General features: G+C 47.8%; 1 protein-coding gene across 2 annotated transcripts in view; it reads left to right on the forward strand.

Moving 5' to 3' along the window:
• LOC127567052 (activin receptor type-1B-like) overlaps nt 1-6429 on the forward strand; it is a 64193-nt gene extending 57764 nt beyond the window's left edge. For both annotated transcript variants that reach the window (XM_052009717.1, XM_052009718.1), the window contains one exon: nt 597-6429. In XM_052009717.1, the coding sequence (XP_051865677.1) occupies nt 597-722 (126 nt within the window). In that variant the 3' untranslated portion in view covers nt 723-6429. The remainder of the gene's footprint in view (nt 1-596) is intronic.
• The last annotated feature ends 12314 nt before the right edge of the window (nt 6430-18743 follow it).

Raw genomic sequence — 18743 nt, forward strand, 5'->3', positions numbered from 1 at the left:
GGGGCCATTTTGGCAGCCAAGGCATCCCACAACAGTGAGCTCTGTTGTTCCATTCCTGAGAATGGCCCTTAAAGAATAATGTAACAATGGAATTAAAAACGTGCAAGTTCTGTGACTCTTATGTGTGGGGGAGTTGGATAGTTGGGTTGCTCCACTAGGAGCTACCAATGGGCCAAATGGCCATCACCTGTACTGGAACTTTGACACAGCTCCATTGGAGGTGCTTTCTCTCAGGTGAGGCATTCAGTGCAGACTCTGTTTGCTCTCTTTCTCATCTTCCCTCCCCCCCTCCCCCCACCCCCCCCCCACCTCCCCTCACCCACAGCTATGGTTTTCCTGCAACCAATCTTATTAAATTCCTTAGTATTGAGGTAAAGCCATGGTTTGTGCGCAAATTCTCCTGTGTGGTCTAGGCGTTGATCTGGAAGTGGATGAGCTGAAGTGGGATGTAGATTGTTTACCCTCAAGGCCCAGAAGAGGGGGCAATGAGGTGCGTTGGGGTCCCCGTTGAAGAGCGCAATTGGTGGGGGTGGGCCCGCACTAGTATTTGCATACAATGACGTCTCCTTCCTTTATCTACCTGTCTCTGAAACCAGGCGTTACGAGTCATGACCAGGATCATGCGGGAATGCTGGTACGCCAACGGAGCAGCCAGGCTGACTGCTCTCCGCATCAAGAAAGCGTTGTCGCAGCTAAGCATACAGGAAGATGTGAAAATGTAAGGACGGGATGTGGGAAGCGGGGAAGCACGGCACTGGAATTGAACCAACACCATTCTCCACCTGGCAAAATGGCTGCAGAGCAATGTCTACCTCACAACTTTAGAGCCAATCTGCTGAAGTGTTGACTGGAAATGTATCCTGTTTTATTAAAGGGGAGGGGGGGGGCGAGAACGAGGTGCAAACTAACACTACACTAAGTATTAGAAACTTGTTGTATATCAAATTTAGTACGAAATTGGTGGTATTCAAAATGCGGGACAAGTGTTCCCCAGTGAAGGGGCAATTGTAGAACTACTCGTGACTAAAAATTGGCATCTGCATGTTTGATTTTGAGTGAATCATGAAACTATTTGGCTTGTTTTGAAATTGCAATGTGCCCTTTAAACAGTGGGTGCCCCTGAGTTCTGTTTTTAAATTTTATTTTAGTAATTTTTTAAAATGTATTTTAAGGTTCATGTAAGAAATGGAGAAGGTCACTTCCTCATTTTTTTAAAAAATTGTGTACATAAAAATAAATGGAGTTGCCAGGTAGGAGAGACGGGAGGAGCAGTTTATTGAAACAGAACCTCTTGTCTTAACTGGCTTTCAGGTCACTGTATAAAGCAGGTTGACTTTGTACCAAGAACAATCTTTAATCTTCGGTGCAGCAAGGACGACTGACCTGGCGGTTTCAATGATACATGGAGCCAGTGCATCCGTGTGTTTTTTGTTGTCGGATTTACTGGGATTGGCTGTGTAAGTGTGCCCAGGCTGAAGATAAGAGTCTGATGCCGTTGTGTAAACAGGGTTCCTGGGGTGGGGAGGGAACGAGCCCTACTGTGAAGTGAAATTAATCTTTCGACTTGCTGCTTTGGAAAACTTTTACAAAGTTGCAGGGGGTATGAACATTTGATCAGCTGCCTTCACATTAAAATCTGTACACTATCGTCAATGTGGTGTAAGGAAACACCTGGCACCATTAAATGTAGATTGTGAGCCATCCCAAGGTGTGACTGGCCAAAGCATGCCAATCACATTGGTTACGAAGAGGATTGGTTTGAAGTCATGGGTGGCGCAGCGGGTACTGCCACTGCGTCACAGCACCAGCGACCCGGGTTCGATCCTGATCTCCGCTACAGTCTGTGTGGAGTTTGCACGTCCTCCCTGTGACTGTGTGGGTTTCCTTTCGCATCTGAAAGATGTGCGGGTTGGTGGGTTAATTGGCTGCTGTAAATTTGCCCCCATTTTGTGGGTGAGGGGTAGAATCTGATGGGAATGTGAGGGGAAATAAAATAGCATTAGTTTTAACGGGTGGTTGTTGGTCAGCACGGACTCAGTGGGCCGAAGGGCCTGTTTCCCTGCTGTATGACTCTCCTACTTGAGGTATGACTCCTAAAATTGCAATTAAGCTAATACCTTAGTCAGGGCATCATACAGCATGGAAATAGGCCCTTCGGCCAACCATCAAGCACCCATTTACTTTTAATTTATTGGTACCAAAATGCTTCATAGATGAATCACAGCTCCTGGGCAGATTTTAGAGGCTGAGCTATTTGAGGGGAAACTTGGGACATTCGTCCTTTTCCATGAGTTTCCTGCATTGAGCAGGGAACACTGTTGAATGTGTTTGCACTGAGCTGCTGGTGATCCAGTCAGTCTACGAGGTTGGGTCGGAAATCCAGGGTGGCTGTTGGTGTGAAGGTTCTTGTACTGAGGAAGCCAATGTGGAGTTGCTGGTGGGTCGGCGCCAGACCCGCAGTGATGCCTTCTGCCACCAGAGGCCGCTTCCTGCAGTCCTTGCACTGCAGAGTGGGGAGGGTCACCGCTGGTCCCTAGTGGCAGAATGCTGGTGTTGCAGAACGTCCCAGAGTCTCCACAGTGCAAATGGTCCATTGGTGCTGCGTTACAGGACATGTCGGGGCACCTCTTGGAAATGGGGAGAAATAAAGTTTTTTGTTTTCCCCCCCTCTTGCCCCCATTGAGCTATGGAAGGTGGAGGAATGAAGATTTTGAATGTTTACCAACCATATTTAGATAATGCCCCTCTGCTTGACAGGGCCCTGGTTCTATAGTGATCCTTCTTGCATTCCTTTGGCTCTCTAAAGCTGGCAACATTGGCACCTGGTGAAAGTGTGTGTTAGGTCTCCAGACCTGTACCCAGGGAGGCAGATCCTTCTTCTCTAGGCCTTGCTTCTGTGGTTGAGTTTGTCCAAAAATGAAGTTTAGACCTTTTCTTGGTTTCTCTTCCCCCTTCAGAGTTGCAATCCAGCATTTTTATTGTGTAACTGACCCAGCGTTTTTATATATATATATATATATATATATATATATATATATATATATATATATATATATATATATATATATATATATATAATTTTTTTGATGGTTTTAACTGGTTGCTCTTAATATGCAAGATCTGGAGGTGGGAGTGAGATTGTGGGGAGATGTGACGTGGCAATTTCGCAACCTCCAGCAGGTGTGGAGGAGGAGGAGGAGGAGGAGGAAGTGGCTAGCTAAGGTTTTTTTTTCTGCTTGCGTCTCTGAGCTTTTTATTGTCGTTTTGTTTCTGCACCCTTTTGGGCTCGCTCCAAATGTGACATATAAAGTGCTGTCAGTTTAGGGCAATTTGCCAGCAACTCCCACGGGAGGCAGGCAGTTGTAGCATTTGCTCCTGGCACCAGAGGGTGCTGTTTGATGGACTTGGGACAGAGTTTTCTCCACCTCAAATGCCCCCCAAACTTAATTCTGCCATTTGGGACAAACCAATCTTACCCTTGTTTATTCTCCTCCCCATTACCTTTGCCTCCTGCCTCCTACCCCATGGTAACCTTACCAGTAGCTGCCCCTGCCCCTCCTCAACACCTTGTTCAACTGCCAGCACTTTGCTCCACAAGGCAAAGGGACTGAGGCAAGGTAACGTCACCCTCACAAGAGGACAATGCATCTTCATCATTTATTCTCTTTTGCTGGGAACGTATTTTTGACAGAGACTGACTCGAACCTTAAACATTTTGATCTGTAACTCGCTTCCTGACTGGGCCACAAACTAGATTTTTGTTTTATTTTTTTAACAAAAAAAATGCCAGTCACTTGGGTTTGAAGATGTTGACCATCTTGCATACATTACAGAATTAAAGCTGTAGTCAGTCTAACCATATTTGCAGTCTTTTAGTTTTGGGTAAGAAGGTTTAATTTCTGACCAGAACAGCCTTTGTGTAAGTTTGGGCTTTCTCTTTAAACTGTGAGGATTTTGTGTCCATGTTAAGCCCTTCCTGCACCTCTTTCACAAGGGTTTGATAAGAGGAGAAGATCTCCAGTTAAATATGATTACCTGGTGAACAGTGATGGGTGTTAATGTTTTATGGCGGGGCTTGTTTCACCACTCTCCTCCCCCCCCCGTCCACTGTAGCCAACCGTACAGTGGTGAAGTGCAAGCATCCTCTTTTGGTTTCCAGGCAAACACAACATTTTTGCCACCTCGATTGCTTTCAAGCTCTCTTGCAGATGGTACAATGACTCCCTGCTGAACCTGGCCTGGCACTGAATGCCCACTTGGTATGGAATGGGATGCCAAAATAGTTTGGCATGTACTGCGAGTGGGAATCTCTTTTATTGTACTGGAACTACTGATTTTCCTGGCCCATCCCCAATCCCTTTTTTTAAAAAAAAATTACCTCACGGTATGCAAATAGAAATTGTTACAATTGTAAATACTTCTGTTTTGATGTGAAACTTGATATTCTAGAGCCTGTATTTTGACTTTGGCTTGCTAGGTATGTTTGTAACTACTGCTGTTGTATAAACAAATGGCTTCATCTCTGGATATTTTTTTGTATGGGGCCTCTGTGCTGTTGTGGCTGGTGACGGTATTTGTAAATCTGTTTCTACACGCTGCTAATACAATTTCAAATGCTGCAGTCTCAAACAAGGATCCACTGTGCAAACAACTAGCTGATTTCTTGCTGGGCAGGTTCATTGGTGTCGGGCCATTCAGTCCGGTGTTCCTTGATTTCTGTTGAAATGGTTAGGGCCGTCTTCAAGTACTAATACACTCCCCGGGGGCACTGTCCCACCCTCCCCGGGGGCTCGGTCCTGCCCTCCCTCGCACTCCCAGGGATCAATCCATCTTTCTCCATGCACTCCTGAAGGGTTAGTGTGACACACCAGCTCACTCCTGCTCCAGGCCATTCAGCCCATCGAGCTGTCTCTGGATTCAATAAGATTCTGGTTGATCCACAACCTCGAGTCCACACTCCTGCCTCGCACCCCCCCCTTCTACCCCTCTCTCGCGAGGAGCCCCCATCTCTCCTGTGCACTCTGCCCCCCTCTTGCTCATGCGCCCACCCCCTCCCTCCATCCCCCCGCCCCCCTCACGTCCTCCGAGTCCCTTAATATCCAAAAACTCTCCTGGCCACGGACGGCTCTCTGGGGTAGAGATTTCTTTCGACTTGTTCCCCTCTGACACTTTACCTCGACACCTGAGCCCCCCCCCCCCCCCCCCCACCCCGGTGCAAGACTCGATCCCAGGGATTGCTCTCTCAGCCTCTCCCCTGTTGGCCAATTTTTCCCGTTGCCCCTGTGAGATGGAGGCTTGACCTTTTATTGACTACTACAATGGCTGAGCTGCAGTGCATGCTGGGCAGAGAAACCACCCTGGAAGGGTTCAAGTCCGCAAAACAATCTGGGCAAAACACTCGAGCTCCAGTGTGTTTGATGTGCCCCTTACATATTTACTGGCTTGTATGGACTTGTGTCTGATGTTTACATGGCCTCCTCTTGATTGAATTTTTGAAGTGCTATTTATCGGTGAATCCTGGTACCTTGCCCAAGCTTTTGTACTTGCAGGGTCGGTGGGGGACATATCCCATCAAGACTGGAACTGTTGCCTCCACCTAATGTGCATCAGTGAAAGACAGCCCAGGTCTCCTCTTCCAGACACTGTACTCCCCAACCCTCCCTCCCGCCCTGCACCTGGGTCTGCCCGTGTGTAACACTCTCTCGTCTCAACCGTGGCTGAGATCTGTGTACTGGGGCAGCCAGCTCCATTCTACCTGAGTGACAAACTAAAGCAGAGGGAGGGGCACTTGGAATTTGTATGGAATCTTTCATTACCTCTGCTTGTCCCAGGACGCAGAAATAGCTGTGAACTGGGATCACTGTTGCGATGCCGGGAGAACATCAGTGCTTTGCTCTTTGTGGCACTTGCCATATACAATAAGGCTCAGAGTCAATGAATTTTCTGTACTGAAGTTTTGTGGTGGGTGAAAATTGGCCAGGACACCAGAAAGAACTGCCCTGCTTTGAAATAGCCCAATGTGATAAAAGTTCAATGTCCACTTGAAAGGGTAGATGAGGCCTGAGTTTAATCTGCTCTTTGTACTGCCTGGTTTAGGGGCCCAAGCCTGTGGTGTGGGGCCTGTGCAGGATTCAAGCAGTCACTGAAGTTAAACTCACTCGATTCTACTTCCAGGTACCCCTGTTTGACACACAACAGTGGTAAGCAAGATGCCAATCTTGGTCTTTCCTTTCCTAGTTGCTGGTAATCTGGTTTGATAGCAACAACGTGGTCGTCAATGTACCCAACTCAACAAGGTTTTGGCCCATCCCACTGTGTCTTAGAACTAACTGGAGTGTATTTTGACTGATGTATTACATTCTTCACAGTTTATGATCAGACTTGCAAAGTGTGTACATATTGGGAGAAATAAAGATGAAATTTTTCGTTTGTTTTTTGTTGTTGTTGTTGTTGAGCCAGTTATTGTAAAATCTAAAAAATCTCTCGATCCTGGCCGCAAATTGACGCAGTCACTGAGTCTTAACTGACCTCTTTTACTACTCTGTCCTGAATGCCTGACCTCTTATCCTGAATACCTGACTCCCTGGTTTGAAATGCCTCCATCCAGGGAAAACATCATCCCTGCATTGACCCTGTCAGGATATTGTAGAAGATTGAGAGGGAGCCTCATTGAAACACACTCTCAGCAGACTGGGCCTATGCTCCCTAATGTTTACTTACACAACAACCTGCCTTTGCAAGTACCGGTATGGTATTGACTTGTACCCATCTCTACCACCTCCACCACCCTCTGTATGAAAAAAGTTGCCCCTCGGGTCCATTTTAAATCTTTCCCCTCTAACCTTAAATTTCTGCCCTCCAGTTTTAGACTCCCCTACCCTGGGGGGAAAAAAGGTGAATGGTCACAGTCTATCTATGCCCCTCATAATTTTATAAACCTCTCTAAGGTCACCTTCTACATTCCAGGGATAAAAAGTCCGAGCCTATCAAGCCCACCAGAAACAATAGCATCCTAAATCTTTTTTACACCCTCCCCAGTTTAATGACATCCTTCCTCTAGCAGGGTGACCAGAGCTGTGCACAATACTCCCAAGTGTGGCCTTACCAACTTCTTGCACAGCTGTAACATGATGTCCCAACTCCTGTTCTTGATATTCTGTCCGATGAAGGCAAGCGTGCCAAACACCACCTTTACCACCCTGTGTCACCACTTTCAGGGAACTATATACCTGTACCCCTAGGTCTCTCTGTTCTACAGCACTCCCCACAGCCCTACCAGTTACTGTGTATGTCCTGCCCTGGTTTGTCTTACCAATATGTAGCACCTTGCATTTTATCTGAATTAAACACCATCTGCTGTTCCTTGGCCCACTTTCCCAGTTCACCTAGATCCTGTTGTAACCTTAGACAACCTTCATTTCCCACTATTACCGCCAATTGTGGTGTCATCTGCAAACTTATTAATCCAAATCGTGAATATAAATGACAAAGCCTCTTGTAATAAAGTCCAGTGTACAGTTTGCCTTCCTGACTGCTTGCTGAGCCTGTACATTAAGTGGTTTGTGTGCAGGGCCATTCAGGTCCCTCAACACCCAGCAACTTTCAGACTGTCACCATTTTTTAAAATAATCTTCTCCTTTCTATTTTTGTCTCGATCAAATTGGATGACCACCTAACCTGTTGCTTTCTTCCTGAGTCCCCTCTGCACCCTCCGCCCAGCCCAAGCTGCCACCCAGCTGGGTATCATCAGCAAACTAAAGTCAGGCTTTGCTGAAGGCCTTTAATCCCAGCCCCAGGACATTACACCAGGGCAGTGTCCTGGGCCCAACCACCTTCAGCTGCTTCATCAATGACCTTCCCTCCATTGTACGGTCAGAAGTGGGGACGTTCACTGACGATTGTGCAATCATGTCCAGTTTTATTTACAACCCTACAGATACTGCATTGTTTCTTGGCTGCAGACGGTGAGATCTGATGGCATTCGGACAAGGGCTCACAGGTGTGTGTCATGGACACTGGGCAATGATCTCCAGTAAGGGTCGAAGTGATATCACGGTAACTGAGTCTCCCACTGAGGTAGGGATTGAATGGCAGTCACACAAATGCAGTGGCTACACGGGCAGGTCAGTGACTCACCTCCCGACACCCCAAGGCCTTTCCATCGCCTCCAAGCACAAGTCAGCAGTGTGAAAGAACAGTCTCCATTTGCAGCTCCAACAGCACACAAGAATTTCACACCATCTACTCAGTCGGCGCCCCATCCACCTCCAAAATGCATGGTTACCCAGGCTACTCCGCCAGCACCTCCCAAATCTGCGACGCCTCTCACAAAGGGCAGCGGGTACAGGGGAATGCCACCACCTGCAGGCTCCCCTCCAAGTCACACACCAGCCTGACTTGGAAACATATCGCCGTTCCTTCACCGTCACTGGGTCTGATTCCTGGAACTTCCTCCCCAACAGCACTGCGGGAGCACCTTCACCAGGAGGACGGCAGCGGTTACAGAACGCGGTTCACCCCCACTTTCTCGGGGGCAATTAGGGATGGGCAGTAAATGCTGGGATTGACAGTGAGACCCATATCAAATATATGAAGAAAAATCTTCCAGCATCACATACTCATGGTTGAAAGAAGTCGCAGCACACACTGTACATTCTGTAAGCTTAATGGAGCTCCCAACTTACCCCTGTGCTGTAGGACTGGAGGAAATGTGAACTGGTCGAAAGAGGCGACTTCTTGGACCAAGAGCTTTCTTCTGCAATGTTTTTGCAATAGAAGGGAACTCAAACTAAATTCCTCTTCTGTTACACAGATCAATAAGGAATGGTAAGCAACTCCTATGGCAACCTGGTTGGTAGTTTTATTACCTCGGGTTTGAGACAGTGGCCTGAGTGATTTTATGGCTGAGCTCTATCTGTAGGTATTAATCAATAAGCCTTTGCATGCCATCAAAATCTCTCCAGAGCAGCCAGCAATTCCTTGTAAACTCCTCAGTCAGAATTGTTCATTTCACAGTGACTCAAGCTGAACGGACAAAGAAAAGCTGTCAAACTTCAGCCATAGGTTCCTGTTTCCTCGTACACGTAAAGTAAAATTGTGCATTTTAACCTGAAGCACCGTGGTCTTAGTTTCATTCATTGCTGGTTTGAAATTTGTAAAATAAATAGCAACAAGTGTTGGTGCCAAATCTGTGAAGGTTCCCCCACCCTATCCATGGGATGTGTTTGGAGAAATGTTGTACATTAACATCACCCATGAGATACTAGCTCTCCTGTCCTCCCTCTACACTGAGCATTACCTCTCCTTCAGTGATTTTAACCTCCCAATCAGCTTGTTCTCGCTTTTGTTAAATCTGTCCCAAGTGGTTTAGCTTCCCTTGTATCCTTAAATCCCTTCCTCTTTCCAGCTCAACTTCTCCGGACGGAAATACTCTCTCACTGCACCACCCAAAATGCCTTTAGTTGTTCCTCCCTATCCCCAGCACTGGGGTCTGTGGCCCACCGTTCACTGAGATACTTCTGCACTTGTTTCAACACCACCACCCACCCCCATCCACTCGGCCACCCATCAACTTTGGTACCCTTGTCCCTGGCAAAACTTTTACTCTCTTCCATCCGATTCATTCCTCTCCATGTGAACCTTCCCTCCCTAAATATCATAGAACATAGAACACTACAGCACAGTACAGGCCCTTCGGCCCATGATGTTGTGCTGACGTTTTATCCTGCTCTAAGATCTACCCAACCCTTCCCCCCCCACATCGGCCCCCATTTTTCTATCATTCATGTGTCTATCTAAGAGTCTCTTAAATGTCCCTAATGTATCTGCCCCCCCACAACCTCTGCCGGCAGTGCGTTCCACGCACCCACCACTCTCTGTGTAAAAAAACTTACCCCTGACATCCCCCTTATACCTTCCTCCAATCACCTTCAAATTATGCCCCCTCGTGTTAGCCATTGTCGCCCTGGGAAAAAGTCTCTGACTGTCCACTCGATCTATGCCTCTTATCATCTTGTACACCTCTATCAAGTCCCCTCTCATCCTCCTCCTCTCCAAAGAGAAAAGCCCCAGCTCACGCAACCTATCCTCATAAGACATGCTCTCCAATCCAGGCAACATCCTGGTAAATCTCCTCTGCACCCTCTCTAAAGTTTCCACATCCTTCCTATAATGAAGCGACCAGAACTGAACACAATACTTCCAAGTGTGGTCTAACCAGAGTTCTTTTGAGCTGCAACATCACCTCGCGGCTCTTGAACTCAATACCCCGACTAATGAAGGCCAACACTCTATACGCCTTCTTAACAACCCTATCAACCTGCGGGGAAACCTTGAGGGATCTATGGATGTAGACCCCAAGATCCCTCTGTTCCTCCACACTGCTAAGTGTCCTGCCTTTAACCTTGTATTTTGCCTTCAAATTCGACCTCCCGCAGTGTATCACTTCACACTTTTCCGGGTTGAACTCCATCTGCCGCTTCTCAGCCCAGCTCTGCATCCTATCAATATCCTGTTGTAACCTACAGCAACCTTCTACACTATCCACAACACCACCAACCTTTGTGTCATTATGGGACATAGAAAAACATATCTGCCACATAACTGCTTGAACCATTTGCCAGATACATTTCTTAAGCATTTGAGAATAAGAACATTTCCATCTGGATAGGATGCTTTCCATGGTGCATCTGTAAAAGTTGGCGAGGATCATCAAGAATATGCCCCATTTCCTTAGACTTCTGAGGAACTAGAGGCTCTGGTGAGCTTTCTTGGCCACAGGGTCTACATGGCTGGACCAGGACAGGCTATCACCAGGTGATAGTTACACTTATTATCACCAATAGCCTGTCCTGCTTCAACCACGTAGACGCCACGGCTAAGAAAGCTCGCCAGCGCCTCTACCTCTCCAGGAGGCTAAAGAAATTCGGCATGTTCCCTTTGACCCTCTCTGATTTTTATTGATGCACCGTAGAAAGCATCCTATCCTGATGAATCACGGCTTGGTATGGCAACTGCTCTGCCCAGGACCGTGAGAAACCGCAGAGAGTTGTGGACACAGCTCAGCACATCACGGAAACCAGGCTCCCCTCCATTGATTCTGTCTACATTTCTCGCTGCCTCTGTAAAGCAGCCAGCATAATCGAAGACCCCACACATTCTCTCTTCTTCCCCCTTTGATTGGGCAGAAGATATAAAAGCCCGAGGGCACGTACCACCAGACTCAAGGACAGCTTCTATCCCGCCGTTATAAGACTATTGAATGGTCCCCTAGTATGATAAGGTTGACTCTTAACCTCACAATCTACTTCGTTACGGCCTTGCACCTTATTGTCTGTCTGCATTGCACTTTCTCTGTAACTGTAACACTTTATTCTGCATTCTGTTATTGCTTTTCCCTTGTACTGCCTCAATATACTGATGCAATGAAATGATCTGTATGGGTGGCAGGCAAAACAATTTTTCACTGTACCTCGGTACATGTGACAATAATAAACCAATTTACCTGGGAACTTGAAGCTGTCAACCATCTCCACCTCAGCACCATTGAGACAGACAGGGACGTGTACTCCACCCCACTTCCTGAAGTCAAGGACACCAGCTCTCCCTCCCTTCAACCTGCTTTTCCCCTTCCACTGTCTCTTTGTTGCCAGACCCCTTGTCAGCTTTTTGGTCTTGGACGAGTTGCAAGTTCGCCAGCTAAACACTGGGGAGACCAAGGCAATCATCTTCATCCTGACCACTAACTTGGCACCAGCTCAACATCCCTCCCAGTCTAGTCCTTGAGGCTAATCCAGAGTGTTGAGTAGCTCCACATCCTAGTCAACCCCAAGCTGAAATTCTCACCCATGACTTGGTCACCTCCATACAAGATTACTTTGATAATCTCCTTCAAAAGCAAAATAATGCAGATCCTGGACATCCTCAACAGGTTGGACAGCATCTATGGAGAGAGAAACAACGTTAACATATCAGGTGATGGTCTTTCATCCACTGGAGATCAGGAGTTCTGATGAAAGGTCATTGACCTGAAATGTTAACCTTATTTCTCTATCCACTGATGCTGCCTGACCTGCTGAGGATTTCACCCTTAATTCTCCATCCAACCCCCAACTCTGTCCATCAGTCTGTGACCTCCTGCACTGGTACAACAAGGCCCAATGACAGCCTGACGAACAGCACCTCATCTTCTGTCTGGGCACGTTGCAACCTTCCAGACTCAATATCGAATTTCCAACTTTAGGTAACTCACCCTTTCTTTCTCTGTGTCAGAACCGAACAGTTCTGCCTGTTATCATTCTGGCTTTTCCTTTCTTTAATTATAGTCTGACCTGCTAGTCTTGTCCCACAGTCTCTCCATTTGCAACACATCACACACACGCAAAGAAGCTTAACGTGCTCTTAACTTCCCCATTCACTGCCGCATTGGGTCATCCAGTCTCAGCCTATCAGAGATATTGTTGGTATTGGTTTATTATTGTCACATGTACTAAGATATGGTGAAAATCTTTTGTTTGCGTGCCATCCAGACAGATCATTCCGTACATAAGTACATCGAGGTAGTAAAAAGGGAAACAGAATGCAGAATATAGTGTTACAGTTACAGAGAAAGTGCAGTGCAGGCAGACAGATAAGGTGCAAGGACCACAACAAGGTAGATTGGGAGACCAAGAGTTCATCTTCATTGTATGAGAGGTCCATTCAAGAGCCTGATAACAGTGCGATAGAAGCTGTCCTTGATCCTGGTGGTTCGTGTTCTAAAGCCTTTGTATCTTCTGCCCAATGGGAGGGGGGAGAAGAGAGAATGACCCGGGGTGGGAGGGGTCTTTGATTATGTTGGCTGCTTCACCTTTTATCCACCCACTCCCCCTCTCCCACATTCTCTGCATCCTAAAACTAACTTGCTTTCTCTCTTTCGCAGATCTGTTGAAAAGTCCTAGAAGTGAAACGTTACCTCTGTTTCTCTCCTCACGGATGCTGCCTGACCTGCTGAGGGTTTCCAGTGTCTTCTGTTTCAGTTTCATATTTCCAGCATCTGCAGATTTTTGATTTTCATTCCCAATACTCCCCTGGCCAACCTCCCAGTAGAGCCAAGCCCTCCATCCCTGTGATCACTTCACTTTTCCCCATCCAGCTGCTGCCAAAACCATCATCCTTTTCATTTCTACACTCCAATGGCTTCCTGGCTGTTAATGAAAGGGGGATGAGCAAAGAGGACTTTCTACTTTATCCACCTACTGCACAGAAATCTGGCATAGAGGTACATGGTTCTAGGATTTCATAGAACATAGAACAGTACAGCACAGGAACAGGCCCTTCGGCCCGCAATGTTGTACCAAACTATTGAGCTAATGACATCTAACTAAACTAATCCCTTCTCCCTGCACACGGTCCATATCCCTCCATTCTCTGCACATTCATGTGTCTGCCTCATGGTTGCTTCGTGTTGCCTTTTCTCTATTGGGAGGCAGTGGACTTGCAGAAAGGTGTCTCACTTGGTCAGGTCTGCCTGGAAATATCCACTGTCTCCATGTGAATGGGACAGATCCTTCTTTGGGAAACAAATTTACAGACAACTGTTTTGTGCCTTAGCACTACTCAGTGCGTGAGGAAAGAACAGGAGAACAGCAGGGATGGATGGGAACTGCACAGGTAACATGTCTGAATGACGAACAATGTCGCTTCTTCCTGCCCACACAGAACTCACTCATCGATAAGTTGGGGCAGTTTATTTGGTTCTCAACCCAGTTCAGCTGGATTAAATGTTCCCAACACACCCACTGCTGTCTTTATTCAGAAACAAAGGGTACATACATAAAGAGTTGTAAGACACATGGGGCTGCAAGCAATGTCTTCAAGTCTCAACAGGCCCTCGGTGGAGAACTGCTTACATTGGGTTTAGCACAGAAAACGTGCCTTGTTTCTCAACTGATTACATGTGCGTGTAGTTCTGCTTCTGTTTTCTGGGACTGAAGCTCTTCAAGACGACAGGGTATGCAGTGGGAAAGAAGACATTCTTCCCATTTTATCTCGTCTGCAAGCTACCAGTTCACCTCCTGTCGACAACATTCCGAGTGATTGACTTACCGGAGCCTCGACCAAGCGTATTCACGACCCTTGTGTTCTGCTGTCAGGTCAACAATACAGGAAAGAAAGACCTACATTTGGATAGCTTCCTTCACAACCCCAGATGCCTTACAGCCAGTGAAATACTTTTGATGTCCAGTCAGTGTTGGAATACAGGACACAAAAGTGAATCAAACTTGATTAAGCAACCGAACCTGATGGTTTGTATTCAAAAGTCAGAAAGTCATAGAGTCATACAGCACGGAAACAGGCCCTTCGGCCTAAATGGTCCATGCCGACCAAGATGCCTAACTAAGCTCAGCCCATTTGCCCACGTTTGGCCTGTATCTATTTAAACCTTTCCAATCCATGTAACTGTCCCAGTGTCTTTTAAATGTCACAATTGTACCCGCCTCTACCACTTCCTCTGGCAGCTCGTTCTATGTACCCACCACACTCTGTGGAAAAAGTTGCCCCTCAGATCCCATTTAAAATTTTCCCACTCGCTTTAAGCCTTTGCTCTCTAGTTTTGGACTCCCCTACCCTGGGGAAAAGACGTTGGCTATTCACCCTGTCTATGCCCCTCATGACTTTATAAACCTCTATAAGGTCACCCCTCAGCCTCCTTCGCTCCAGGGAAAAGAGTCCCAGCCTGTCCAGCCTCTCATTACGACTCAGGCCCTCCAGTCCAAGTAACATCCTTGTAAATCTTCTTTGCACTCTTTCCAGCTTAACGAAGTCTTTCCAATAACAGGGAGACCAAAACTGTACACAATGCTCCAAGTGCGGCCTCACCAACGTCATGTACAGCTGCAACACAATGTCCCAACTCCTGTACTCATTATTCTGACCGATGAAGGCCAGCGTGCCAAACGCCTCCTTCACCACCCTGTCTACCTCTGTCACCACTTTCAGGGAACCATGTACCTGTGCACCTCGGTCCCTCTGTTCTACAACACTCCCCAGGGCCCTGCCGTTCACTGTGTGCGTCCTGCCCTGGTTTAACTTCCCAAAATGCATCACTTCACACTTGTCCGAGTTAAACTCCATCTGCCGTTCCTTGGCCCACTTCCCCAGCTGATCCCGATCCTGTTGTAACCTTGGACAACCTTCCTCACTGTCCACCACACCACCAGTTTTGGTGTCATCCACAAACTTACTAACCGTGCCACCTACATCCTCATCCGAACCGTTAATATAGATGACAAACAACAGAGGACTCAGCACCGATCCCTGCCGCACACCACTGGTCACAGGCCTCCGGTCTGAAAAACACCCCTCCACTCCCACCCTCTGCCTCCCACCACCAAGCCAGTTTTCAATGCCAGAGTTCTGAAAGGGGTAGCTACCAGACAAAGTATCGATCTTCCAAAATTTCCTGGATTATGGAAAGGTCCCCATGGATTGGAAGGTAGCAAGTGTAGAAATATTATACAAGAAAGCAGGGAGAGAGAAGTTAAGGAACTATAGACCAGTTAGTCTAACCAATACCATTATCAAGTAACTGGGGACTTAAGATGATTGGACAAAGTCAATATAGTTTTATGAAATGCAAAATTGTGTTTGACAAACCTCTCAGAGATTTTCAAGATCGTAACAGCTGAGGGTAAATTATGAGCATAATTGAGAATGGGTGAACAGTCAGAAATCAGAATAAACAGGCCTCTTTCAGACGGGCAAGATGTGACCAGTGAGATGTCACAGGACCCAATGGTTCAACTGCTTCCCTCTCCCTGGTGTGAGTGCCCTCAACTCCGCCCCAGAGCAGCCCCTCCGCTCACTCCTGACCAGCAAGAAGGCCATCACCAAACCTGAACATAATGAGGCCTCAGGAGAAGACTGTTTTCCCGCTCAGTTCCTAAAACTCAGTGGTGAAGACCATCGGTCACAAATCCACAGACTCATCGCCCACATCTGGGAAGAGGAGGATTTACCAGGGCACCTCAGAGATGCCGTGATTGCAACCATCTTCAAGAGAAGAGACAGGTCCAACGGTGGTTACTACAGGTGGGTCTCCCTGCTGTCTGTCACAGGGAAAGTCACCTCCAGCTCCTCCTCAACCACCACCATCTCCCCCCACCCCCCCCCCCCCCCCCCCCCCAGAGGCTGAAGATCTGCTCCCTGAATTCTAGTGTGGGTTCCATCTATCCATCTATCCAAAGGCACAGTAGACATGATCTTCCCCATGTGACAGCTCCAAGGGAAAGGCAGAGATCAGCGCCGGTGTATTGTGGAAGGCCATGGCTGTCACGTGACAGCACTGCCCAGTACCTGGTCGAAAGACACACCACTGTCAATCAAGGCTTGGCTCCACCCCACCCATCAGTGCACATCTGACCATTGGCCCCTTTAAGCACCTTTGTACCTGGCCTCGGGCCATTGGTCTCCAGTGATCGATTAGTCCTTGCTGGTACCGGGCCATTGGCCTTTTTGAACTACCTGGGCTGGACCCCCCCAGCCCTCCAGCCCTCCGGCACTATAAAGAATGCCACATATGTCGGGTTCGCTCTCCTTGTTTGCTCCGAGGAACCGTGGAACGACGCTGGAGAGACCGCTGGTAAGGTGTGCACTCCGACAGGGTTAGAAGCGTTCTAAGCTACTATTCCTGGTGGAGCCATGCCTGCACTGAGTCAAGGGGTGGCGGGTATCGTGTTGCTTTTCCTTGATTATTTGTACTCAGTTCGTTGTGTGTGCGTGCGTGTATTTCACCCTTGTTGCAATTTTCCCACGCTCGTTATCACCGGTGCGAGTGTGCGTGCGCGTCACCCCCGTTACTTTTTCCGCGTATTTGTCTTTGTAAATAAATCATTTAACTCTAAGACTGTGTTCAGAGCCCTCATCCTTCGAGAGCTCAAATCTGTTTCACAACAGCCGGGTACTGTACATGACCTTTTCAAACTCACCAAAGGCTTTGACTTCATTAGTTGGGAGGGAATGTGGAGGACTCCCCTTGAATTCAGCTGCCCGCAGAAATGTGGCTTCGTTTTAGAGATTTGACACCAAGCCATCGTCAATGCTTTCACTGAAGTACGCAGGAGGATGGGCCTTGCACTCAATGTCTACACAACCAAGGTCCTTCACCAACCTGTCCTCGCTGCCCCTCACTGCCCTCCCACGGGAAAGGTTCACGGTGAGAGCCAGGAAAGTGAGGATCGCCTCCCATATCTCCGGAAAGGCAGACATTAAAGATGAAATTCAGCACCATCTTCAGTGTACCAGACAGCCTTTGGTGGATTGAAGAGCAAGATCTCAGACCTGGTGCAAAGCTCCTGGTCTACCAGGCAGCAGTGATTCCTGCCCTCCTGTACACTTCTGAGACCTGGCTCCTACAACAGGGATCTCAAGGCACTGGGAAAATATTACAATCGGTGTCTCTGCAAAATACTCCAAATTCACTGGAAGGACAAGCAACATCAGTGTCCTGCCTCAGGCCAGCCTGCTCAACACTTGAGGCCCAGGTTGCTTTTAGTCTACAATGGGCAACTTGTCGTTCACATGCCTGACACCAGACTCCCGAAACACGCACTCTATCCCGAGTTCTGTCACAGGACGAGATCACCAGGGAGACAGAGGAAAAGATTCATGGATGTGCTCAAAGCCTCCTTGAAGAAATGTACCTGTCCCCACCGACTCCTGGGAGTCTTGGGCCCACAGCCACTCAAAGTGGAGAAGGACCGTTTGGGATGGGATTGGGAACCTCGAGTCTGTGCATCGGGAGCACACGCAGACCCTGTGTAAGTGGTGGAAGGAGTGCCCCACCTCACAAACTACCCACCCCACCCTTCCGTCCGTCTGTGGAAGTGTCTGTTGGTCCCACATTGGTCTCACTAGTCACCTCAGGATCCACAGAACCTGAGGAGAAGCAAGTCCTCCTGGACCCCGGGGGACTGCCTGAGAAATAGTGAGGCTGCTGTGAATGGTGATGTGGGTGGCCAATGGTGTTTGTAATGCAGAAAATCCTGACCCATTTTCAGCTGGAGATGGTCCAAATGAGCATTAGAATGACATCACTCCACGCATGTCCTGTGTGCCAAACGTCTCACGTGTGCTGGAGGTGACTGTGTCCAGAAGTGCCGGGTCAAATATTGGGCACTGTGTGACTTACACAGAATGACAGGGTTTTCGCAATGTATACATAAAAACATTGACAGGCAATTACATAGTGCTGAAAAACACAGCACAATGGGAGCCAGATTCCTCAGTAGGTGCACTCCCTGGTGAATTAGTTCATCCCTCAGCTCCAGACAAGCTGCTCTTCAGAGAGCCACTCTGGTGGGGAAGGATCTGCAGACAGGAGCTGATTTTCTTGGGGTATCTTGCTGTGGGCAAACTATCTCCTCACTTCCCCCCACCTACCTACCCCTCCCCATAACTATAGAGTCTGTTGCTGTTTACTGAGGCAAGTAACTGGAATAAAATGACCAACAGGATTTCATTTATCAATTACAAAGTTTAAAAGACATTTGGACAGGTACATGCATAGGAAAGGTTTCGAGGGACACGGGCCAAACATGGGGAAATGGGGCTAGCTCAACTGGGTTGGCACGGAAAAGTTGGGCCGAAGGGCCTGCTTCCGTGATGACTCTATAAGGCTGTAACTCCCAGTGAATGGCAGTGTCTGCTACAATGACGTATCAAACCTAATACCACATTCACTTCTTGGGTATTACACTAATACA

The sequence above is a fragment of the Pristis pectinata genome, chromosome X, assembly GCF_009764475.1.
Source record: "Pristis pectinata isolate sPriPec2 chromosome X, sPriPec2.1.pri, whole genome shotgun sequence".
NCBI classification, from domain to species: Eukaryota; Metazoa; Chordata; class Chondrichthyes; order Rhinopristiformes; family Pristidae; genus Pristis; species Pristis pectinata.